Genomic DNA, 25,050 nt, shown 5'->3' with positions numbered 1-25,050 from the left:
CTCCCATTTTGGCAACATACATATAATCTTCTAGACAATTGTACATCACAGCCTTGTGAGTTAAAAATTGGTTAATACAACATATCATTTTTCACAATCTCGCTCATCATCGATTGAACATAAGGCTCTGAAATTTCACTATAATTTTAGGCAGCTAAAATGAAATAATCATGTATATAGATCCATTATGGATGTGTGGCATGTATATTTTGTAAAATGTAATCTTAAAAGAACATTTCCAACAGGTCCAATTTTATGGCAATCTAAACTAAAATGGATTAAACATAAAAAAATTATTTCTTCAGAAATATTTCCATGTCCACAATCAAGAACATAAAATACAAAGTCCATTTAGAAGTCACAGTTTTTACAAAGGGAGAACACCCATATTACCAGTATGCTCTAAAATCATCTTGAGTAGCAAACCTTCCATAAGTGAACCCACAAGCATAGAGTTTATCGCAATATTCCCCATAGATATATATCCTTAACCTTTTCAAACGCATATTTTTATTGGAAAATAACTTGATTGACTTATGCTCTCCTATTTTTCAATAACACCCAGAATGGGAAGTCCGCGAACAAAAAATTATGATATAATCCTTGATTGGATTCCCTTTCAATGAGATGTATTATGCTGCCATGGTCGAAGAGGATATTCGTGCCCGTTTTCTACTCCATGATATGGCTCCATTGGGCTGGGATCATCTTTGAATGAAGGGGACATCCCTAGTTTCAAAACAAACCAGATTGCTTGAGGGCAAGAAGAAAAATATAGCTTGATGTGGATCGCCTCGTATTTGGGCATCGAAAATATTTAGAACCAGAATACCCAATTTTATATGTTATATTTGTATTCTGGATGCATAGAAACTATGGGCATGGATAACACTTCTAATACCCAGTGCATAAAGAATAATGAACATGTATTTAGCTTCAAAATCATTTTATGACGTTGACTAAGACAAAACTTGTCTTATTTAGTTACATGGGTATTTCCTGCTTTCCAATTTTTTATTCCAGACCTCTGAGAATTCTCTCAATGTAAGAATTTGAGATAATCAAATGATATTATGAGTAATATCACAATGTATATATATGTCATTATTATTCAAAGATTCTTTTAAAGAAACTTGACCAAAGCTCTATATATAATCAACGTATTCTCTTTGAGTAAAACATTTTTTGATGCGATTGAATTATATATCTCTCTTTATTACCCGTTGAATTCCTTTTGGTTATAAATATTCATGCATAATGGGACGTGATACCAAATGTCATGCTTTGCGTAATTTATCTCTTCACTCATGACCTCAATCCAATTTTGAGAATCAGACCTTTTCATGGCTGGAAAGAAGTTGATTGGGTCATCTTCCTCAATTCCCATGACTACTTCATATTCTTATATATAAATTTAAAAGTCATCTGGAAATGTGGATCCTCTTTCTCATGTGAATCTTCTTATTGGCATTTATTATTAATGATGTGGAATTTGTTCCTTTGGAGTAGAGGCTCCGTGAATATTCTTTTACTCTTGAATCATCACTTCAACAATAAAAATTAATTGAATTTTGTCTTTAGTATTGTTCAACAAAATTTGAGGTATTTTTAAATAATTATTTTCAAAGACAATATCTATAACCTTATCTCCTTCCACAAACTCATCATCCTGAGAGAATACTAAATTACCAATCTTAGGATCATAAAACTTTTAACCCCTTAATCATTCAGGATATCCAACAAAGTAACATATGCATGTCCAAGGCCCTTTAAGCGACCACTCTGGGCACGTCCCGGCCGCACTGGCTGAGATAGGAACAGTTGGTTCAAACAACCGTTCACGCACAATAGGCTACCCTAAGACAACTGGATCGTCTGAGGCTGGATTGGAGTGGCTGCTTTAACCGTCTGCTCACCCACTCTAGGTTACTCCCAGGCCTACTGGGCTTTTCAGGCTGCACTGCCCTGGATTGGGTAGATATTTACAAGTGATCACTCATCCCTACTTGTCCAACCCAGGCCAATAGAGCCCACACATGCCCCCATTAGAGCAGTCACTTCAGATCCTTCAGCCATGATGGATAAGACATCTAACGACATATAAGAAAATTTCCCCACATGTAGTTTTACCTGTCATGAAAAAAATAATTAAGGATTATTTCAACCAGAGTACTCTATGTCCCATTGAAGAAGATATTGGTATGGACTAAAGGGAGGAACTCTCTGGGTCAAACAGATCTGGCACCATCTTGGTGGTGTTTGATAGTGTCAGAAAGTAGATCCATTTTATTATCCTTTTATACATTTTTAGTGATAGCGATGCATCACATATTTTTAATGTAAAAATGTCTACGACTACACTGATCTTTTCTTGTATGTTTTGGCCACGTCCCTTGGAGCTCCGAAGAGGCAGGTTTGGATCTTTCAATCTTATGTCATGAGGGATGTGACCTATGTAAGGTCCATAAGATAAAAAACCTTTTTTTGTTCTATGATTCAAATCCATATAATGAGTAGGTAGTTTGATCCTTTTGATTCTTCTCTTCCATCTCCATGGAATGCCGAGGCCTCTTGTGTCATCCCATCATAGCAGTATTACCTTCCTTTGCATCAATAGAAAGGCACTTATAACACCTTTTTTCACACCACTCTGACAATCAGATTAGGTTCACTAAAATCACCAATGGACAAAGTTGATTGCTAGTTAAGAGAGTGGGATCCAATAATTCAATATTCTCAAGGCACAGCTAATCAAAGACATATACATAAAATAATGTAAATACTTATCGAGCAGTCAGGCCAACGACATATACAGAAAAAAGAGGCAGATCAGTAGCAGTACATCACTGGTGATCTCTCATGTGTGGAGCGAAGGCAGCAGCTCTCTGGTTTGTCTGTGGCACAGAGGCGAGCTCGGCAGAGAGGATAATGGAGGATCCAGCAGCCTCCCTCAGGTACCGGACGTCCCCGTTCATCTGCCGGAGCAAATTCCTGCAGACAAGCAGGCTGATCCCATCGTCGTCGCCTCCTTCCTCCTCGTCTCCAAACATTTGCGCCAGCAGCCCCTCCGGCACCCCACTCCCTTGGTGCGTGATCCTACACAAAGCAACACCACCATTTACACCCCCCAACTACATGAAGTTGACTATTTAGTCAAAGTCAAAGTCAAAGTGATCTACCTTAGCTCCATCTGGACAGCTTGGAGGCCTCTCCCGAGGGTGTCCTTGGTCAGGCTGGCGGAGACCTCGAGCCGGCCGCCGGTCCGCGAGAACTTGACGGACACTTGGAGAAAGTCCGCCACGATCTGCTGCAGGCGGAGACGATCGCCGTAGAGCGGCTCCGTGAGCACGCCTCCGGCGAGGTCACAGGAGATGTCCACTCCCCTGGCCTTGCTCCCGCTCATCACCTGGCTCAACGCCACCATGAGCACCTCCTTGAGCGTGAACTCCGCCATCTCCAAATCCAAGCACCTGTTCAAAATCGACTGAAGATGAGTTTGTGATCACAATTCACAACCCGCCTGAGTTTACCAGCCACAAGCGGGCGAACGCGCTACTCACGCGTTGGCAATGGCGTCGAGGTCAACGTCGGCGAGGATTTTGTCCAACTGGTGGCGGCAGGAGGCGGCGGTGGCCAGGATCTGGCGCTGGTCGTCGGAGAGCGGCATGCGGGCGAGCGCCTCCCGGGAGAAGTCGATGCCGGCGAGCGGGTTCCTGATCTCGCGGCGGAGGTAGGACAGCGCTCTGAGGCTCTTCGCCGTGGCCTGCTCGGAGAGCCGCTGCGCCTGCATCACCTGCTGCAGCTCCTCGCTGGCGGTCTGGAGGAAGCAGAAGATCCCCGTGGCGGCACCGTGGCCGTCCGATTTCTGGCTGACAGAGAGCAGGCAATTGACGTGCTTCCCGGCGCGGTTGAGGAACCCAAAGGGCACCTTCCTCGTCTCCCGGCCGGCCATGGCGTCGTTGACGGCGATGCTGAGGCTGACAAAGGCCTCCTGGTTCTTGAGCCGGCAGAGCGCCGCCCGCGCGCCGAAGACCTCACCGAGGAGCATCTTGTCGACGACCTCCCGGCGGTCCCAGCCGGAGAGCCGCGCCATGGCGGGGTTCCACTCGGCGCACCAGCCAAACTCGTCGGCGGCGAAGATGGGCGGGATCAGCGGGCTGGGGTTGAGGACGATGGCTTTGTAGTCACCCTCTATGCGGGTGAACCGGTCCATGGCCAGCCGCTGCTCCGTCATGTCCTGCGCCACCAGGCACACCCCCACCACCGCCCCGTGCACGTCCCGGCTCGCGCACGCGTTCACCACCAGAATGACTGGGCCTTCTTCTCTCCTCTCCCCGTGCGTCTTCAGCTGAAATTCCACCTCCTTCTCCTCCTCTTCCCCCCGCAGGGCCAAGTCCAGCATCTTCCTCACGCTGTCGGCGGAGGCGTCCTCGACCAGGGTCAGCAGGTGCTTGCCGATGGCCTGGCCGACGGGTAGACCAGTCAGCCGGGCCAGCTTCAGGTTCCAGCCGTTGACCAGCCCCTCCGAGTCCACGGCCAGGATGGGCACTGTGGCCGTCTCGATCAGGCGCACCATCTCGTTGGTCACGGCCCGCAGCTCCTCCATCTTGTCCTGGCTCGGCTCCGGTGCGGGCCTCGGCTTGGCGCCGGCGCCACCGACGGCGCCGCGGAGGATGATCTGCAGGGAGTGGACGGCGTCCATCTCGTAGTCCTTCCACGGCGCGCTCCTCATCTTCATCACCTCGAGGAAGGCCTTGAAGGAGGACCGCGGGTGGAGCCGCCTCCCCTCGGCGCCCGCATCGCCGTCGGCGGCGGCCGAGGGGCCGTCGTCCAGCGGCGGCGGTGGCGCGTTGTGCTTCTCACCGCCCCAGCGGATCTCGGCGGCGGCGTGGGACCTGAACCAGAAGACCAGGTCCCCGGCGGCGATCCGGGCGGCGGCCATCCCACAGACCGCGTCTCCGAGCTGCATGGCGCCAGGGTAGCCGGCGTCGAGGAGGCTGTCCGTGCTCAGCCCGGTGGACTCGGCGTGGTGCTTGGCCAGCCAATTGGCCAATTCCCTGATCTGCGCCTCCGACGGCGCCCGCCCGAGCCGCCAGACCCGGCCGCCGTGCAGCATGGCGGCACCGTCGCAGTGGACCAGGTCCATGATGTTGGGGCTGCCGGCCGCGACCACCCCCAGCGGCGCGTCCCTCAGGAGCAAATCGCAGAGCAGCGTCTGGGTGCGCAGCACGCTCTTCTCCCTGGCCTGCCTCTCCAGCACCAGCTCCTTGTTCACGTGAATGGCGAACACCTGCGCCAGGAACTCGCACGCGTACCTCAGCGGGAACGGCACGAACCGCGGCGAGCCGTGGTGGCAGACCACGAGCCCCCACAGCCGGCTCCGCGGCTCGTCCCCGCCGTCGTCGTCGCCGTCGGCGAGGACGACGGCCATGACGAGGGACGCGATGGAGCCCATGTTCTCCATGTACTGGGCGTGGCAGCCGTGCGGGGCGCGGAGGGTGGAGCCGCAGAGGGAGAGCGGCGCGGGGAGGCGGTCGGCCTGGCGGACCGGCACGGGGCGGGCGCGGCAGTCGCAGATGATGCGCACCCGGTTCTTGAGGAAGAGGAAGCGCGAGGCCTGCGGGATGTCCGTGGCGGGGTAGTGCAGACCCAGGAAGGGCTCGAGCCCCGGCCGCGCCGCCTCCGCCACCACCTCGCCGTGGTCGTCCTCGTGGAAGCGGTACGCCATCACCCGGTCGTAGCCGGTGAGCTCGGCCACCTCCTGCACCACCGTCTCGCAGAGCCGCCGGAGGCTGCCCCCGGGCAGCGCCTGCAGCCGCGCGATGGCCTTGGCCGCGAGCTTGTACGACTGCAGCGCGCCCGCCGCGGCCGACGGCAGCTCCGACGGCCGAACCGGCTCCAGGTCGACGACCAAGCAGCCCCTCACCCGGTGCGCGATGGCGTAGAGCGGCTTGCCCGAGCTCTTGCAGTGGACCAGGATGGGGTTGAGCAGCGCCACCTCGGGGAAAGTCGCCGCCTTCTGCAGCGCCGCCGCCCCCGGCGCGGTGAAGATCGCCCGCGCGTCCGCGCCCAGCCCCAGCGCCGGCTGGTCCGCGCCGCCCACGCTGGGCACCGCGTGGCTCGCCGCCGTGAGCATCTCCGGCGCGTTCTCGCTGTAGGCCACCACGCGGAAGGTGGCCTCGTCCAGGGCCAGGAGGCAGCCGAAGGGCTGCACCAGGTTAGCCCGCTGGATCTGCTGCAGGTAGGCCGACACCTCCGCCCTCTGCGGCGCGCCGCCCGCCGCCACCGACTGCGCGTAGTCGAACGACTCGCCCTGCCGCTCGAACGCCGACTGCAGCTTCGCGTCCGCCGTCGTCTGCGCCATCACCCGCGCCGCGCTCTGCCGGCTCCTCGCCGATCCGCTCGACGACTGCGAACTCGACGTCGACGACGACGCCGCCATCTCTCTCCACAATCCGATCGATCACAGCCGCAGATCAGATCATCCGATCCCTCCTCCTCCTCCTCCTCCTCGACGGCCGCTGGATCGAGCTCGCCAATCAATCAATCAATCAATCAATCTGTTCCACTTCTACGCGCCGACCAGAGGAGAGCTCTGGATCGGAGGACAAGGGAAGAAGAGGAAAAGAAGAAGGGGGAAGAGGATGATGACGTCAGTGGCCGCTAGAGGATAAGAGAGAGAGTGTAATGAGAGGATTTGTCTAGTTATGGGCACAACTTGGCCTCGAGGATAAGATCGTCTGCTAAAACACGCGCGTGACGACGACCGACGGCGGATGGGCTCGTATTGGGCCGACGGTTGTCGGCCCAATCAAAACCCCTCCTATTTATTTTCTAAGAAAATATTACCGACGTGCCAGCGCCAGTCTTAGTGTTCGCCCGTCCCGATGCCGGTACCGGATACCAGTATCGGGACGGATGCTGGACGGATGCCGGTACCGGGAACTTCCGGTACCGGTTTTTTCCGACATCCAGATACCGGATATCGGCACTGTAGCAACCGATATCCGATACCGGTATCCGTCCGATACCGTGATCCGTCTCCCGTCTCAGGGGGACAGATGACGGTATCGGATATCGGATGCGGATATCGGTTTTCGATATCCGCATCGAATTTCATAAACATTTCATATAAGTTAGTTCTTTTATGAAATTTCATATAAGTTACGTATTTCGATTTTTTAAATTTTTGAACCTTGTTTTCTGGCAACCGCGGAGCGGCATCGCAGCACCGCGGCGGCAACGGCGGCAACGGCGCGACGGCAACGGCGGCAGAAGGCAACAGGGTAAGTCGATTTTCTGCTGGCAAAATAGGACCATTGCTCTTCTGTTTCCGTCAATTTCAGCTCTCTCTCTATCTTTCCTCTCAGCTTCCTCTTTTTCTCTATCTTTTCTCTCCCGTTATCTTCGTCCTCTCTCAATTTCCTATCTCTCTTCGTCCTCTCCCTCTCTCACTTTCATATCTCTATTTTACTTCTCCCTTTCTCAATTTCATAGCTCTATTTTTCTTTTCCCTCTCTCAATTTCATATCTCTGTCAATTTCCTATCTCTATTTTTCTTCTCCCTCTCTCAATTTCATATCCGTATTTTACTTCTCCCTCCATCAATTTCATAACTCCATTTTTCTTCTCCCTCCCTCACTTTCATATCTCTATTTTACTTCTCCCTTCCTCAATTTCGTAGCTCTATTTTTCTTCTCCCTCTCTCAATTTCATATCTCTATTTTTCTTCTCCCTCTCTCAATTTCATATCTCTGTCAATTTCCTATCTCTATTTTTCTTCTCCCTCTCTCAATTTCATATCCGTATTTTACTTCTCCCTCCATCAATTTCATAACTCCATTTTTCTTCTCCCTCCCTCACTTTCATATCTCTATTTTACTTCTCCCTTTCTCAGTTTCGTAGATCTATTTTTCTTCTCCCTCTCTCAATTTCATATCTCTATTTTTCTTCTCCCTCTCTCAATTTCATATCTCTGTCAATTTCCTATCTCTATTTTTCTTCTCCCTCTCTCAATTTCATATCCCTATTTTACTTCTCCCTCTCTCAATTTCATATCTCCATTTTACTTCTCCATCTCTCAAATTCATATCTCCATTTTACTTCTCCATCTATTAATTTCATAACTCCATTTCTCTTCTCCCTCTCTCAATTTCATATCTCTATTTTACATCTTCCTCTTTCAATATCATATCACTATTTTTTTCCCCATCTCTTAATTTCATAACTCTATTACTCCTCTCCCTCTATCAATTTCATATCTCTATTTCTCTTCTCCATCTCTCAATTTCATATCTCTAGTTTACTTCTCCCTCTCTCAATTTCATATCACCATTTTACTTCTCCATCTCTTAATTTCATAACTCTATTTCTCTTCTCTCTCTCTCAGTTTCATATCTCTATTTTACTTCTCCCTCTCTCAATTTCATATCTCTATTTCTCTTCTCCCTCTCTCAAATTCATATCTCCATTTAACTTCTCCATCTATTATTTTCATAACTACATTTTTCTTCTCCCTCCCTCAATTTTATAACTCCATTTCTCTTCTCCCTCTCTCAATTTCATATCTCTATTTTACTTCTCCCTCTTTCAATATCATATCACTATTTTCCCCCATCTCTTAATTTCATAACTCTATTACTCCTCTCCCTCTCCCAATTTCATATCTCTATTTCTCTTCTCCCTCTCTCAAATTCATATCTCCATTTAACTTCTCCATCTACTAATTTCATAACTCCATTTTTGGTCTCCCTCCCTCAATTTTATAACTCCATTTCTCCTCTCCCTCTCTCAATTTCATATCTCTATTTTACTTCTTCCTCTTTCAATATCATATCACTATTTTTTCCCCCATCTCTTAATTTCATAACTCTATTACTGCTCTCCCTCTCTCAATTTCATATCTCTATTTCTCTTCTAACTCTATTTCTCTTCTCTCTCTCTCAGTTTCATATCTCTATTTCTCTTCTCCGTCTCTCAATTTCATATCCCAATTTATCTTCTCCCTCTCTCAAATTCATATCTCCATTTAACTTCTCCATCTATTAATTTCATAACTACATTTTACTTCTCCATCTATTAATTTCAGAACTCCATTTTTGTTCTCCCTCCCTCAATTTCATATCTCTATTTTACTTCTTCCTCTTTCAATATCGTATCACTATTTTTTCCCCCATCTCTTAATTTCATAACTCTATTACTCCTCTCCCTCTCTCAATTTCATATCTCTATTTCTCTTCTCCCTCTCTCAAATTCATATCTCTAGTTTACTTCTCCCTCTCTCAAATTCATATCTCTAGTTTACTTCTCCCTCTCTCAATTTCATATCACCATTTTACTTCTCCATCTCTTAATTTCATAACTCTATTTCTCTTCTCTCTCTCTCAGTTTCATATCTCTATTTCTCTTCTCCATCTCTCAATTTCATATCTCTATTTTTCTTCTCCCTCTCTCAAATTCATATCTCCATTTAACTTCTCCATCTATTAATTTCAGAACTCCATTTTTGTTCTCCCTCCCTCAATTTCATATCTCTATTTCTCTTCTCCCTCTCTCAATTTCATATCTCTATTTCTCTTCTCCCTCCCTCAAATTCATATCTCCATTTTACTTCTCCATCTATTAATTTCATAACTCCATATTTCTTCTCCCTCCCTCAATTTCATAACTCCATTTTTCTTCTCCCTCCCGCAATTTGAAATCTCTATTTTTCTTCCCCGTCTCTCAATTTCATAACTCCATTTTTTCTTCTCCCTCTCTTAATTGAAGACGAGCTTGTCTGATTGAGGACCGGAAGAGTAGAAGACCCACATATGGGCATTATTACAACTGAATAAGAGCTCTTCAACGATATTTCTTCACCTAAAATCCTTTATTACACTATGGATTTTATTGTTGATTTGGTCTTCAGGTGTCAGTCTAGGCAATGTGATTTTTATGGTTAACTTAGATCTACTTTTTGTGCATATTTTATCACTTCATGATTCTGAAAACAAACGTCGAAATTGTGGGGAATATGTTATTTACGATGATGAAGATGGAGGTCGTGATTTTGATTATGCCAAGTTTTCTGTACTTCCACTGTTTCGATTGATTATTAATGTATCTAGATTTGAATTTAATTGGTCCAAAACATGTAGGATAACTTGAATTTGTGCAGAAAGATGAATCCAACTGGAGGCGGTGACCCAGTGATAACACCCTAATTTCGGTCTTTATTTCATGTTATTAGCGTGATTTATGCATTTAAAAGGCTTAAATTTGGGTTGTTATCATATATTTACACAAAAATAATGCTTCCAAGTAATTTCTGATTTTTCCCTAATTTTCTGTTAATTATATGAATTTTTAAGGATTTATTGAAGCTCGAAATAATTATTCTTGGATGAAAATGGCACATTAAAAAGTTTATTTCGACATTTATCAACATGGGAATTAATCAGGGAATTTTCTAGAATTTTATAGAATTTTTTACGAATTTTTAGGAATTTTCTGGGATTTATTTCAAGAAGAAATGCATTTATTATATGAAAAAAGGGCATATTTATAAGAGAAAAAAATGTATTTATGCAATTTCTAGACTTTTCGGGGCCTTTTTGGAACGTTTCGTTGCAAAAAGACCCTGGAAACAGCTCTCGTTCGCCACGGCAGGCGTAAAGATCCTATTTAAAATCATTCAGGGTTTTATTGCAATTTTTAATATATATTTTTAATGTTTTAGGAGAAATCGGAGGAGAGAGAGTGCGCCAGTATATATACGCAATTACTTTTGGGCGGCGTCCAAAAGCAATTCCAGGCTTTTTAAGGACTTTTCTGCAAAAAGGAGGATTCAAAATGCGCCAGCCAATGAGAGAGCGACACGTCATTGCGTGTTTAAAAACGAAACTAATAAATAAATCAATTTTAAATCCAATGGATTAAATTGGTTTAAAATTGATTTATTAATAACTTTTGATCCTGAAGTCCGATTGAGATGATTTTTTTATGGATTTGTTCGTCTTGATCCCCTGTTTCTATCTGTATGGTTAGATCATTCAGATCTAGCCTACATTGATAGATAAATATTAAGTACTAAACGGGGGTAAAATGGTGATTTTACCCTATAACCTAAGTATAAAAGCTGAATTTCGAGAGGGAGCTCATTCTTGATGGTTCTCTATCACAGCTGCAAGACAGAGAGGAGTCCCACCCTGGATCAAGTTATCTGGTACTTTTCCTTGATTGTATTTGAACTTTTATGCATTTTGAATGAATTAGGTTAAGTTGGTTGGTTCTTCGTCTTTATACTGATCTGGACTTCTAAATCGCTTGGCGTGAGCGGCATGTACAGGCCCTGATTAGGATTGAGAGGGGAGATTGAGGGAGTGACGTTGGCATTCAATTGCATTCCAAAGAAAACTCTAAAAATTTAGTTTTAATTCTTAGGAGATTAAGATTTCCCTTTTTATTTCTGATTTAGCAAATTCTCAAAACCAACCAATCTGACATCAAAACCCTCTTTCAACCTCTCTAAATGACTTCTTGGATCCTTTAATTAGGATCAAAGAAGGAAATTTAGAGCCCTTAATTCTTCTAGTCTTCTCATCTCTTCTATCCCCCTCTCTAAATTCTCACCTAATTAGGGTGACTTGATCCTCATTGAAGATCAAATTCACTCTAATTAGGATCTAAAACACCAAAAATTAAATCAAATTGAAATTCCTACTTGCCTCCCTTGGACGACACTCATACTTATCACTATACATATTAAGTAGAGTTTTATAAATTTTATTGCATAAGCCAAAAATTCACAACGACAAGGGCTAAAAAATTTGCGTAATTTTCACCCCTATTTTCGGCTTATCACCCAGCCCAAGAAAGAGCTGGGTCAGGAGTCGTACATCCCGAAAGTACACAGTAGGGAACTTCCCGTGTCGTACAGAGTCGGCCTCGTACGAATCGTTCCCTCATCATCGACTACTTCGAGCTGACGGAAGATGGGTACTATATATGCTTACTGTGCCGGGAGTTGAACCCGCACAGTAAGAGGAGACCCATTAAGAGGCATGCGGACAGAAGCACAAATGTGTTTTGGCACCACTTCAAATCATGCCATCCAGATCGTCATGCTGAACTGAAGGGCGAAGTCCCTCAAGAACGTGGTCAGACACGCATCACCGACAGAATGCAGAGCAGGCAATAGGGAGAGCCAAGCCGACGGGGGCCGATCAGAGGGCACACCCTAGACGAGACGAAGAACTTCATTGCGCGGTTCGTATGCCTGACAGATTCTCCATGGAGCATCGTTGACAACGTCGCATTCAAGGATATGTGGCGGTATGCTACGCTTATAGACCTGGATCCTCCAAGTGCGAAGGTCATAAAGAGGTGGACCATCCAAATGCACGGCCAAATGAAGATTGGTGTGAGGAAGCTTTGGGAGACCGTGGTCCGAGTATCACTGATCGTAGACGCGTGGACTATGGACAACGGGACCGGGTTGCTAGGCATCACCGTCCACTGGGTGGACGACACGTGGACGTACAGAGAGTGGGTTCTTGCCATTCGTGAAATCGTCGGCAAGCACGACGGGGGGAACATGGCGTCCATTGTTCTCCAAGCACTAGATGAGTTCTGTTTGCGGACGAAGGTCAGAACTCAGCGTGTTGATCGTTCTATTAGTAGAGCTTGCTAGTTTTCTTGTCTAACGTAATTATGGAGGTCTATGTTGTTACTACGGACAATGCGACGGCGAACAAGAAGATGTTGGCTTTGTTGGCGAGGAAGGTCAGGAGCGTGAACCCGACGTTTACTGCCAGGAGGCACGTCCCTTGTGTCACACATATTTTAAACATTTTCGTGCAAGCGGCGTTGAAAAGCTTCAACATTCCTTCGGCCCAGAGCGTGGAACCTGAAGAAGGCGATGTGATGATGACAGCAGATCAGTATGACAGCGACCATGACAATGAACTCGTAGATGTCTACTCACTATCCGATGAGATTGACGGGCCGCGCAAGCCATTATGTCTAGGTGACGCAGTTGCGAAGGTACGCAACTTAGTGCGGAGTATTCGAAGCTCTACGCAACGACGAGAACTGTACACCCAAGCATGTGAAGACAACCCCAAAGTTGAGGACACCAACATGGTTGTCCTAGACTGCCCCACCCGATGGAATAGCACGTACGATATGTTGGCGGCCGCCGTAGAGAAGCGTGATGTGCTGAACGAAGTCTCAATGGCTTTCGGCCGGAAGGCGACGTCCTCGAAGCTGTCGAAGGACGAGTTGGAATTGGTCGGACAGTTCTGTCGCATCCTTGGCCGTTTTGCCGTATCCACAGACCATGTTTGCAAGTCCATGACGCTAGCGATCTGCGATGTCCTACATCTCATAGACGGCCTGAGGGAACACATGGAGGAAGTGGTTGAGCAAATTGAAGACGGCACATTCTTCACATCTGTTCGACGTTTGCACGAAGGAGATCGGTCGAATATGGCACAGGCGTGTAGAGCGATGATTTTCAAACTTAAACAATACGCGGAGATATTGTGGGCGAATGAGGCGATCACTGCCGCAGCGTTGATGGACCCAATCCGCAAAGGGTCAATGCTCCGCCCGGGGGTTCGAGAGGCGACTATCGCGTACGTACAGTCGTTGTTGCCCGGTGACAGGTCGAGCCGTGTTCCGAGAATGGCCGCTCAGAGGGGGCGGCGAGGAGGTGCAGAGTTGGTTGGGTGGCTTAGCACCACTATGCGACACGTGGAACCGGCACCGTTGACAACGCGGTTGGCCTGGGATGAGTTTGACCAGTTCCTTGCGGAGACTGTGCCGAACGAGGGTGTCTACACTCCACTGTCTTGGTGGGCAACGATGGGGGCGAAGCGTTTCCCCTTGCTTGCAGCCGTCGCGAGGGACTTGTTATCCGTATGTGCGACGAGCGCCCCCGCCGAGCGCATGTTCTCGGTTGGCAACACTATTGTCACGTACAAAAGTTCTCGTATCTCGCCGATAAGCATTGAAACACTCATCACCGTGAAGTGTTGGCTCCGTGCGGACAACAAACGTTGGTACAATGACGTCGAGCTAGACGAGGATATTGAGGACGACGAAGATGGTGGGGTTAGCTGTTCTCGAGGTACACGTCACATAACTCAACCAAATGTCATTTATACATATTTATCACTACTTATCACTTCTCTTATGCAACGCAGGTGACGATCAGGTGAGCAGAAATCTTTGACAGAGACGTTGGGCTTATGTTTGTTTGACATGGCTGCATTCATAACATACCCGTAAATTTTTTGACCGAATATCGAAAAACCGGATACCGGCGAACACTATTGCATGCTGTCTTTTGTATTAGTAGAGTTTTAATGCACTGGCCAGTCATGTAATTAAATATCCTGAATTTACTACGACAATACAGTTGAATGCACTTGCCATTAATTTCTTCATTCCATTCACTAACTATCAAACGCCATAAATGAAAATTAACTACAACCCGTGAGTATGTTCGCTTGAAATGAAAATCGTTTCCAGTTCTTAATTCAATTAACTATGTATGAAATACCATAAACTCAATTAACTTAATATGTTCATTACTCTTAATAACTAAATCTGCATTCCTCAATACACTAACTACAACACGTGACTTCTATGCTCCCAAATACACTAACTATGCTCCCAAATACACTGACTACGCTCCCAAATACACTAACTACAACATGGGACTTTGTTCACGACAATGAAATTTGTATTTACTCTTTAATTCAGTTAACGCAAATTTATTATTATTTTTATGAAATACATCACGTAATTCTGTTCACTTAAAATAAAAATTGTTCTTACTTCTTAATTCAATTAAAAAAATTTTATTAATATTTTTTACTGTTTCTGTTAACTACAACACGTTAATAAATATTTCTGTTAACTACATCCACACTCCTTAATACACTAACTACGACACGTGACTTACTTCTCTTAAAGTGAAAACTCCATTAATTTATTAATTCCACTAACAAAATATCAAATGCCATGAATTTTCCCAAGATAACATTAAATTTTTTAGTATTTTTATTAACTACAACCCGTAATTCTGTTAGCTTAAAATAAAAATTGTTTTTACTTCTTAATTCAATTAACAAATATTTATTAATATTTTTATTAACTACATCACGTAATTCTGTTCACTTAAAATAAAAATTGTTCTTACTTCTTAATTCAATTAAAAAAATTTTATTAATATTTTTTACTGTTTCTGTTAACTACAACACGTTAATAAATATTTCTGTTAACTACATCCACACTCCTTAATACACTAACTACGACACGTGTGTTTGTTCACGTAAATGAAAATTGTATTTACTTTTTGATTCAATTAATACAATTTTATTATTATTTCTATCAATTACAACCACACTCCTTAAGGTCGTTTTGAAATGTTAACATCGTTATTAATGGGCCACGGGGCGGCTCAAATGCGTTTCAATTAAAAAATGGGCCGCCCGTACATATACTCTTCCGGAATTTAAAAGTTTCCGGTATGGGATAGCAAAAACTGTACAAAGAATTCGCCGGATGTCGATTTTTGATATCCAGATATCGAAAACCCATATCCGGCATCCGGGATCCGCCTTGTCCCTACCCCTCCGATAGCCGATATCGATATCCGTCCACCACCTGAGGGACGGATATCGGCCGATATCCGATATCCGAGATCCTATACCGTCCCTCTTTAGTCCGGATATCGGATATCGGACGGATATCGGGACGGGCGAACCCTAGCGCCAGATTCCGCCACTTGTTTTTATGACGTGTCGCGTTTTGACTGGTTGACTTTATCAGCCACGTCGATTACTCTGTTTTGTACGTTTTGCTTGGTACAAATGTTGTGCGTGCGGAGGGGAGATGTGATGGATCGACAAACTGTTTTCAGTTTGGAAGAAAGCGCACGGAAAGCGTGCCTGTCGAAAAACACTGCTAGAAGGCCTCCTGGCCGCCCTTCGGCGACCTCTCTTGGGGAAGGAGACCGGCCAGGAAGAAGTGAGATCGAAGTCGTCGCGCGTTCCCGTCGATCTTCATCTCTCGCGAACTCCTCGACGATCGGTTGTATGCGGTCAATCTTGCTCTCCCGGCTTTCTTGCGGCTAGATCTGACGGTATTCGAGCGTCTAGGGCGGAATTTTTTTTGTTTTTATGGATTTTTTTTGTTCGTCGATCGGAAAGACGTCTTATTTTCGAACTTTCAATCCATTTTTCCTTCGGAGAAGATTATCCGCGCGTGCAAACAGAAAACCCTCTGAATCGTGGCTCCTCTATCTCTCTCGTTGGTGCTCCTTGTTTCAAAATTATGTGCCTGGCTCTAGATTTACCAAACTCGTGTAGTTGTTGAGACTTTAGCTTTCCCACCTCTTCTCCTTTAACATTGGTGTCAGTGCCTCCTTTAGGCTACAATTTTGCGGAGGTTTTCCTGAAGAACGGATCAATTTCCCGAAAACCCACTTTTCCTTGAAGCCATCCAACTGTTCTGGATTTCAACACCCAGAAGGTCAAGAGCAAATCTCATTCGATTCAGGTCGATGGGCTCGCTGTCTTGCCTCGTCTGCTTATCCATTTTCCTTTTAGATTCTTCCCCGCGTGTTATGCTTTGCGCAGGATTTCGGCGTATTTTCCCGTGTGTTCTTCCCTATTCTGATGAAGGTTCCTTTGCTAAAACAGGAGCAGGAAAATGATGAAGCTCGGCACTTACGCGGCCCTTAGTTTTCTTGGAGCTACAGCGGCCATTTACCATGCGTTTAGCCGCAGAGAGCAGTTCTACCCATCTATGGTTTACTTGACTACATCAAAGATCTGCCTAGTGCTCGTGATGAACATGGCCTTGGTTATCATGTGCTTGCTCTGGCAATTGGTGAAACTCATCTTTCTGGGTTCCCTCCGAGAATCAGAGGTCGAAAGGTTGAACGAACAGTCTTGGAGAGAAGTGATGGAAGTTTTGTTTGCAATCACGACTTTCAGGCAGGAATTTTCTGTTGGATTTATGGGAATGGTCACTGCGCTTCTTCTTATCAAGGCTCTGCACTGGATGGCTCAGAAAAGGGTCGAGTACATTGAGACTACTCCTACTGTTTCTATTCTTTCTCATCTCAGGATCATCTCGTTCATGGCGTTTCTGCTGATATTAGACTGTCTCTTCTTGTATAATTCCGCTCTACCTTTGATAAAGATTCGAGAGGCATCCGTGGCACTGTTCTTTTCTTTCGAGTAAGAATCAGCTCTTTCCAAATCTTCGTTTAATGCAGGTGATGTTATTCTTTTCTCTCATGAAACAACATCTTCATAGGTACATGATATTGGCAACAACGACGGTTGCTACATTTGTCAAGTACACATTCTATGTCTGTGATATGCTAATGGAAGGCCAGTGGGAGAAGAAGGCTGTGTATACCTTTTACCTAGAACTCATTCGAGATCTGCTTCACCTGACCCTGTACCTCTTCTTCTTTACGGTGATCTTCATGTAAGAAGCAGCCTTTTGAAGTTGTCTTCTTCATAAGTTGGCATTATGTTTATTTATTTCATTTGTAAAAATTTTTAGGAGTTCCCAAGTACCCTTGCACCTGATACGTGAGCTCTACGAGACTTTCCGGAACTTCAGAATTCGTATTGCAGACTACCTTCGCTACCGAAGGATCACATCAAACATGAACGAGCGGTTTCCAGATGCCACTCAAGAGGAGCTCAACGCGTGAGTTTGAAGCTTCTTCCCATCCATCCCTTTAATCTGGATATATACCTTTCTCTCTCTTTCTCGTTTCTCTGTTAATTGTTTTGTTTGCTAAAGACCAGGAGTGATGCGACATGCATTATATGCCGTGAGGAGATGGTCTCGGCCAAGAAGTTGGTATGCGGGCACCTGTTTCATGTTCATTGCTTGCGGTCATGGCTGGAAAGGCAGTATACATGTCCAACTTGTCGGTCTCTTGTTGCTCCTGATAACGGGACGTCAGGAAGGCAGCCAGCGGTCCCTCCCCAAACTCCAAATCATCCCGGTAAGTTGATGCACTGATTAAAATATCTGGGTCTTCCCCCCTAATGTAAAATTGAGCAGGGTCTGGGTCAGGATTGGAGACATCCAATCGGGAGGATAGCGCTCAGAGTTCTGCCCAAAGAACTGCTCTTATCCCTCAAGAGGTCAGACTACAAGCTGCTGCTTCTGCTGCTGCGCTCTACCAGAAGTCCCTCAGTCATCGCCCTGCGATCATGTACGACTCTTTTACCTGCAAATGATGTTTACCTTCTGGGCTATGGGTCATTGGTTGATATTTACTCACATTCTGGATAGATAATGCTAATTTATCTAACTGCTGCTGCTGCTTCACCTTTTACCAGGTCTGTGAATCACAATGTAATACCCAAGAAGGCAGTTGGACCCTTTGAAAAGAGTGTGGAAGTGGCCAGGGAACCCCAGACATCGCCCCTATTCCCGCCTGGGGTGAGCACGGAGACTCTTCAGCATCAGATCGAGGTACGCACGCTTTGTGCTTAAAGAATTCAAATGCAGACCACTATCTGACTTCACATAATTCCCATTCCCCTGGGTTTAAAAGACTCTGCAGAGACAGCTGGACCAGTTGAAGAGGCAGTTCGGCTCATCCTCTCTTGTTGCGGACACCAAGGGGAAGGCCGTCATCAGTCCAAGTCCAGGCCAGCCGGGCCAAAACCCTACTGGGCTCTGAAACACCCAGCTAGCATAGACAGAGAAGGGAGGGTAAGAGAGAGAGACTGTGAGCTGGTCTGCAGTTTATGAGCTGGCCAAAGCTTTGCTGGTTCTTGAGGAGCCCCCTAGCCGTAGTTGGATGTAGTGGGTGGGGTGGCGCTGCCTCAACAGCCATCTCAACAGTGTACAAGTCTCCATATGTCCCACAGGTTCTTTTGCTCTTGCATTTATTCCTGATGGCATCAGCCTGCTGGTTACAATCTATGTCAACTAGTCTTCAATCCTCCCAGCTGGCGTCTTTTCTCCCGGTTGACAATCATGATCATTTTTCCCTTGTTCATTTGACCAGAGCCAACATGGAACGCATCTCCTATCTTAGACATGAAAGAAATGGATTTCACTGCAACACTAAAAATAGCCAAAATAGGTGCAAGATCTACATAACAACTTGCAGGCTATGGTGCAATAATCTTGCGATTGACCTTGTCATCAAAGCTGATTATCAGATCTTTTATTGAGTCATCCGTGTTTTCATTATAACGTCCTCATTGTCTTATTTGTTTGTATTGAGTAGATCAGTTTGTTTGCTTAGAAGCGTTACGGCCATAATATGTGGTTCTTCATTCAAAAATAATAATAATAATATGTGCTTCTTAGGTGCCCATATCTCCCTTAAGTTTTGCAGGAGGTTGCCGCAGCTTTTTACCTGCGGTCAACCCAGATAGTTGTCTCCCCATGCTTGAGGGCTTTGTAATGGTTGGGACGACTTTTTAGGTTGACTTCAGTTTTTTCTTACGGTTCTTGCTACAAGTTATGAGAGGATGTTCAGGAAATTTGGAGGATTAATCTGTCTTGATCCCAAGAGTTACTTATAAAAGAAAGAATAAGGCATGCGGTTGGAAAAGAAAAAACTGGAAGAGATTCCCCATGTGCAAACAACGCGTGGGGAGTCAAAAGAGTCCACAACTGGTGCTGTGCCAATCGTGGAGTTGGGGGTAACTTCTTATTTCTATCTAGGGAGATCCACAGCAAGAAAAAGGGGCATCATACATTTCGCTAGTAATTGCGGAGGGGGAGGCCTCTAAGGATCTGTGGATGAATTTGGTGGGAGAGCTTAGGGATCAGTATTGCTACCGTTATGTTCCACATGTCTGAGGATCGGTACTGCTACCATTTCTTTTTGAGTGTTTGTTTTTTTCGAAGAATTATGTTCTTGATTCGGTTGGGACAATGTCATAGTCAAGAGCTGAAAGGATTACAAAGATAGGAAGTGGGCGAGATTAGTCCCAGGAAGCTATAGGAGAAGAAAAAGAGAGGAAGCCTCTTGTTCATTTGATTTTCTTGTTTGTAATCCGATTGACTTCTCTAGTATCCCACTCTAGCAGTTGAAACAAGAGGTATCCAAATATTGATCTTTTGGTCCCAGAACATTGGATTATTCAATTAAAAATTTACAGGTTTTTATCTTCAATGGGTTCATTTTTTCATAACTTTGGTGATAGTTTTCTCCAAAGGAGGCCTCAATTTTGTAGTGTTCACGGTCATCGCCCATATATTTGGATCGCTAGCTATTTGGTGATTTTTTAGGAGAAGTTTTATATTTTCATTTGAAAAATATAACAAATCACTTTAGTTTCTGCAAATTTATTCTGTGAATTTCCTGACGTTACACCAGAAGAGTTATTGATTTTATTTATCCTTCAGCATAGGGGTTTTAAGTTATTTCCCCAAAGTTTATTTTAAATTAATATTTATGGGTGATAGTTTCAGTTATTTTGATTTGTCGCTATACAAATGGCTAGAAAGGACTAAAAGATGTATATCTTTACTTAGTTTTTAGAAATGTACATTAGTCATTCAATTTTTAAAGATAAATTAATCAAAGATCAACAATGCAATGAAAATAATTCAATGTGAATTTAGAAATTGATGGACTGTTAAAAAATATTGAGAAAGAGATAAACTTGTCTAGTGAATTCAATCCAATCTTCTTTTGCTCCCCCTGTTCCAACATTTTTTATCTACATCAATCTCTGATCCAAACAATGTGGCAGAACATCCATTACTTTATCAATTTAACAATTATTATTTGAATCAATATTGAGAAAGACTAATAAGTAATTAAGTGATATGTGAGCAAATTATTATTCTAGCCAATGTTATTCTTAAATTTAATCAGACTGTTAAAATGTTTCCCTTCACGGTTATTTTACTTTTAACATCATGACAAATTTCTGGCTTACATTTTCAATTCACAAAAAAATTGGGTGGATTCATTTCGAAGAATCATATGATTTTCTTAAATAATAAAATAAATTGGTTAGATGCTCAAAAGATGGCTTAAATAAGAGATTCATAGTTTAGCGCATCCAATTGTTTCTCTTAAAAACATTCTGAAAAAAACATAATTTTATGTGTTTTTTTCTGAAATGAAAATCCAGTTTTTAAGAGCTAAATAAGGCATCTTGAACAAATGGCTAGAAATTTAGAGAATCAGTTGAGAAATAAAAAATAGCGCTCTCTCTATCTCACTCACATTCTTGTAGACCGTATGATATGCCGTGCTCATTTTTTAGAATGCAACATTCCTATCTCTTTCAGTCTCCTCATAATCGAAGTATGAAGTGTTTTTCCCTGGAATGAAGTGAGGACATGACATAAGATCTTTGGATGTCACAAAAACCGTCCCTCAGATCAACTTCTTGTAATTCTACTACTGTGTTTCAATAATTGGATCTTCACAAAGTCATTGGGAAAACACTGATTTTATCAATAAATATTGTGACCTCTCCTCTACAGTGTGATTCATGTGGTTTGCAACTCTATTTTACCAGTTGATCTTGTTCACTATGAAGTCCCACTAAATTGTATGCTTATAACATAACTGATCAAACTCTGGGTTCTTGAAATTATTCCCATTATCAATATGAATGTAATCAATAATATCAGTATGCTTTGTGGCCTTGTAATTCATCCTGTAGTCGCATTATAACACACTACTTGAAAAAAATTAAATTTACAATATTTAAGTAGGCAGCCCCATACATGATGCATCTTCAAACTGCTCTTTGATGGATAATATGCGGTCGTCAAGCCAAATCACACCACCATGTTTTTATTTAATTTTATTGAATAAAATATTAATTCATTATTATTCATGTGTGAAGTTTAAAATCAAGTCCATGAATACATGCGATGACTTTGTGAATTATGTTGAGATCATAATAGAGTGATTTCTAGTATTTAAACATATATTCTAAACATTCCTATTAAATGGATTATCGAGATAGGAATCAAATTATCCAGATAGAATAACACTATCTAATCCTACTTATACGATACGTAAGATTGATCATTTGGCTGTTAGTGTTGGGACACTAACAACAGATGGTGGGTGCAATTTGGAGAAAGAGTTCATTGAATGGATCCGTATGAATCCATGAATGGTATTATACCTAAACATCAATTAGGTTGATTCATGGAAAAGTTGTATAAGTGATCCATTGACCTGAGATACCAAGAAAATGTCTTGGATGGATGACTGTATTTTGACTAAGACTTATAAGTCTCTAACCATGGAATTAAAATAAGTCATAGCTCAGATATAAGAAGAAGCACATGTAGATGATTGACTGGTCAAGAGGGGTTGTCGCCCTGGGTATTAGAGGAGATTGACTCAATAAAGATGATGCAGCAAAAATCCCTGGCCAGGGTAGTGAGAATATTGGAGAAGGTGTTCTTCAATGATCCCCATTACACACCAGTACTAATCAAATGATGGATTAGGGTTTGATGATCAACCTTACCCTAAGTTATTCAAGAGTCTTGCATGGATGAAGGATTATACATATACAGTAACCAATGATGGTAAATGTTCAATAAGAGAGTTCAAAGGCTACTTGGTATCTTTAGAGCACAAGGTGTAGCTTGGCACCCCACAGGCTGGAAACTTAATGTTTCGATTGGATCGAATCAATCCATAGTAAATTAATATTTATGTTGATATAGTTTAATAATAGGGTTGGCAGATAATTTTTATTGGGCATCTAAAGTTATTGACCAGAAATATATATAAGGGTCTAGAGGGTCACACACATAAGATCTTAGGGGATGGCAGAACACATTTTACTTAATAGTTTTTTTTGTGAAAAAACTTAAGTAAAATATGAATAGGGGAAGGGGTACCTAGTTTAGGCACCCAGGCCAGCCAGAGCTCGGGTTCCCCCCTTTCTTCGTTCGCAGTTTTTATCCACTCATCCAAGTAGGGAGTCTTCATGGTGAGAAGTTCTATAAGGTTTTCAAGAAGATTTGGAGAAGAAGAAGTGGAAATCTAAGAGAAACTTGTTTGCGGGCACATGAATGGATTTATAGCAATCTCAAAGGGAGCAAGTCAAGGGTAGAACAAGTTCCCCACAAGGAAGCATTGATCCATTCCAAATTGATATAGGTACATGTGATGTATGATGTTCTAGAGATCAACTTTTAATCGATACAACTTCTGTCACATAAAAAATAGTTTTCTACATCCAATCAAGGCAATAGAACCCGACAAATGAGGATGTACATGACAATGAAAACCTAGACTATTTGTGATTATGATAATCTAGGCAAAATGATGAAGATGCATATAAAGAAGATTGAAGATCACAGTAACCTTATCGTCGTGTGCCCAAGATGGTAATGGTGATTTCTCTTCACAAATCTTAATGTGATTTCCAAAATCATTTGATCTTTTTCTCTTGAAACTCAAGAAGAAACTCAAACAAAGGTTTTGAATGGGAAAATCATACCACTAATCATAACTAGGAAAAAAACTACAAGGGTGTCTTTTTAGAAAGACGAGGGGTCTATTTATTGATTCGAGACTATGGATAGATAAAAGAAGTAATGATGGAACTACCCTTAAATTTTTTGCCTAGACCTCTTTTTGTATCGTTATATATCATGTCTTTAAGTTGTTATAATTGGGGGTATTATTATTCATTTATTGTGATCATGGATTAAAAGGGTTATGGAGAATCCTTGGATTTCCCAAATGCCCTTATTTTCCAATGAAACACTTACAGACGCCCTTGATTTCAGTTTAAATCACCAATCATGTGCGTAAAAATTGTGTTTTAAAGATATGCCTAATTAGATGTTGACATGTGTACGTGAAAAAGATAAAAAAACAACGTAATATGCAAAAAAATTAGTGCATTTATGCTTCGTCAAATAATGATATGCCATGTGCACTTTGAAAATAAACAATTAACCAGTACATTTCCTACAATCTAAATCTCATATTTTGTCATCCATTAGTTGGTATTTATTGTGAAAATATTTTATTGGCTGTTTTGTTTTTAATGTAAAAATTAGTAATAATAAAACACTATTGATAATAGCGCAAAACCAATGATTGGTTGTTGCCAAACATTTTCCATAATCAAAATAAATCAGACTGGGATATTTGGGAGACTTGATTAAATCAAATAAAAATATCTAATTGTTAGAAATGTTGAAATAATTTATGAAATGTATATTATATTTAAATTAAACATGTAAAATAAATTTAAAATCAAAACATATAATGTCCTTTGTCTAGAATGTTTATTCAGCCTCATTCATAATCATAAATACTATGATATTTCAAATAGTAACTTTCTGTATTTGCATGCTTATACCCCTTAAAATGATCATAAATACATGTCATTTAATCTTAAAAGGAATCCTGAGGATGTCGGGCCGTATCTCAAAAGCCAAGGAGATCAGTCAGAAGTGCACGTAAGATAAACACGTCACACGTGTGTGCTTTAAAAATCTGATCAAAATAGTAAAATAAGAATCGTATCCTGGTAGCTTAGGAGACTGTGCATTCTTAAACTAATGTAAAAATATATTTCCTAAAGACAGAAGTTGAGTTGAGTGTAACTCATCTAATTTGAAAATGAATGTAGAAAGTAAGAGGAGATGGAAAATGTATCAACGCCCCCTCCATCTTATTATAATTCACCCCCACTTAAGTTCCAACACAGATATAACTCAATTTTCTCTGGATACTTCACAATTTATGCCTCTATAAAATATTAATATAAATTGAATCATAAATTTTGCCCAAAACCATTAAAATGTTGCCTTAGACTTTTCAAAATATGTTTAAATAAAGTATAATTGAATCCACTCAATAGAACCACAACCTATTTAATCTGCTTTTGCTTTCAGTTCTAGCATTGCATATACTTTATCACCATGTATGGTTTTGTTTTCCTTCTAGTTAGTTCAATATCTCATATTTCCTTAAAAGTATTCACCACAGGTGCCAGTAAAGTTAATACCACATTAAATTAGAAAAAGTCAAATATTGGTAGACTGTGATTT

General features: G+C 43.0%; 3 protein-coding genes across 6 annotated transcripts; 2 read left to right on the top strand and 1 right to left on the bottom strand.

The window, feature by feature from the left end:
* Positions 1–2,718: 2,718 nt before the first annotated feature.
* On the bottom strand, positions 2,719–6,682 carry PHYA (phytochrome A). Its single transcript, XM_078588989.1, has 3 exons — positions 3,561–6,682; positions 3,180–3,470; positions 2,719–3,096 (listed from the first exon to the last, which is right to left on the bottom strand). Exons 1-3 carry the CDS (start codon positions 6,440–6,442, stop codon positions 2,844–2,846), a joined length of 3,426 nt encoding a protein of 1,141 aa, XP_078445115.1. The 5' UTR covers positions 6,443–6,682; the 3' UTR covers positions 2,719–2,843.
* Positions 6,683–13,130: 6,448 nt separating this feature from the next.
* LOC144714502 (uncharacterized) lies at positions 13,131–14,353 on the top strand. Its single transcript, XM_078589253.1, has 2 exons — positions 13,131–14,113; positions 14,190–14,353. The coding sequence occupies exons 1-2, from the start codon at positions 13,168–13,170 to the stop codon at positions 14,216–14,218; spliced, it is 975 nt and encodes a 324-aa protein (XP_078445379.1). The 5' UTR covers positions 13,131–13,167; the 3' UTR covers positions 14,219–14,353.
* A 1,560-nt stretch (positions 14,354–15,913) lies between these two features.
* On the top strand, positions 15,914–19,033 carry LOC144714337 (ERAD-associated E3 ubiquitin-protein ligase HRD1B-like). Of its 4 annotated transcripts, none has more exons than XM_078589060.1 (8): positions 15,918–16,086; positions 16,695–17,237; positions 17,317–17,493; positions 17,572–17,721; positions 17,823–18,025; positions 18,085–18,238; positions 18,366–18,501; positions 18,584–19,033. In XM_078589060.1, exons 2-8 carry the CDS (start codon positions 16,705–16,707, stop codon positions 18,710–18,712), a joined length of 1,482 nt encoding a protein of 493 aa, XP_078445186.1. In that variant the 5' UTR covers positions 15,918–16,086; positions 16,695–16,704; the 3' UTR covers positions 18,713–19,033. The 4 variants fall into 4 exon arrangements, with proteins under 4 accessions (XP_078445188.1, XP_078445186.1, XP_078445185.1 ...); XM_078589059.1 differs by having other exon boundaries at positions 15,919–16,135; XM_078589061.1 differs by lacking the exon at positions 15,918–16,086 and adding an exon at positions 16,424–16,551.
* The last annotated feature ends 6,017 nt before the right edge of the window (positions 19,034–25,050 follow it).

Source organism: Wolffia australiana, chromosome 17 (assembly GCF_029677425.1).
Source record: "Wolffia australiana isolate 7733 chromosome 17, ASM2967742v1".
Classification (NCBI taxonomy): Eukaryota; Viridiplantae; Streptophyta; class Magnoliopsida; order Alismatales; family Araceae; genus Wolffia; species Wolffia australiana.
Note: the sequence above shows the minus strand (reverse complement) of the source record. Positions and strands in the feature narration are given on the sequence as shown.

Coding starts and splice junctions, on each gene's coding strand:
- PHYA (XM_078588989.1), bottom strand. CDS start 6,442: ATGGCGGCGTCGTCGTCGACGTCGAGTTCGCAGTCGTCGAGCGGATCG. Junction 3,471..3,560: donor CTCGACGCCATTGCCAACGC/GTGAGTAGCGCG, acceptor GATTTTGAACAG/GTGCTTGGATTTGGAGATGG. Junction 3,097..3,179: donor GCTGTCCAGATGGAGCTAAG/GTAGATCACTTT, acceptor TGCTTTGTGTAG/GATCACGCACCAAGGGAGTG.
- LOC144714502 (XM_078589253.1), top strand. CDS start 13,168: ATGTTGGCGGCCGCCGTAGAGAAGCGTGATGTGCTGAACGAAGTCTCA. Junction 14,114..14,189: donor TGGGGTTAGCTGTTCTCGAG/GTACACGTCACA, acceptor TATGCAACGCAG/GTGACGATCAGGTGAGCAGA.
- LOC144714337 (XM_078589060.1), top strand. CDS start 16,705: ATGATGAAGCTCGGCACTTACGCGGCCCTTAGTTTTCTTGGAGCTACA. Junction 17,238..17,316: donor GCACTGTTCTTTTCTTTCGA/GTAAGAATCAGC, acceptor ACATCTTCATAG/GTACATGATATTGGCAACAA. Junction 18,026..18,084: donor CCAAACTCCAAATCATCCCG/GTAAGTTGATGC, acceptor AAAATTGAGCAG/GGTCTGGGTCAGGATTGGAG.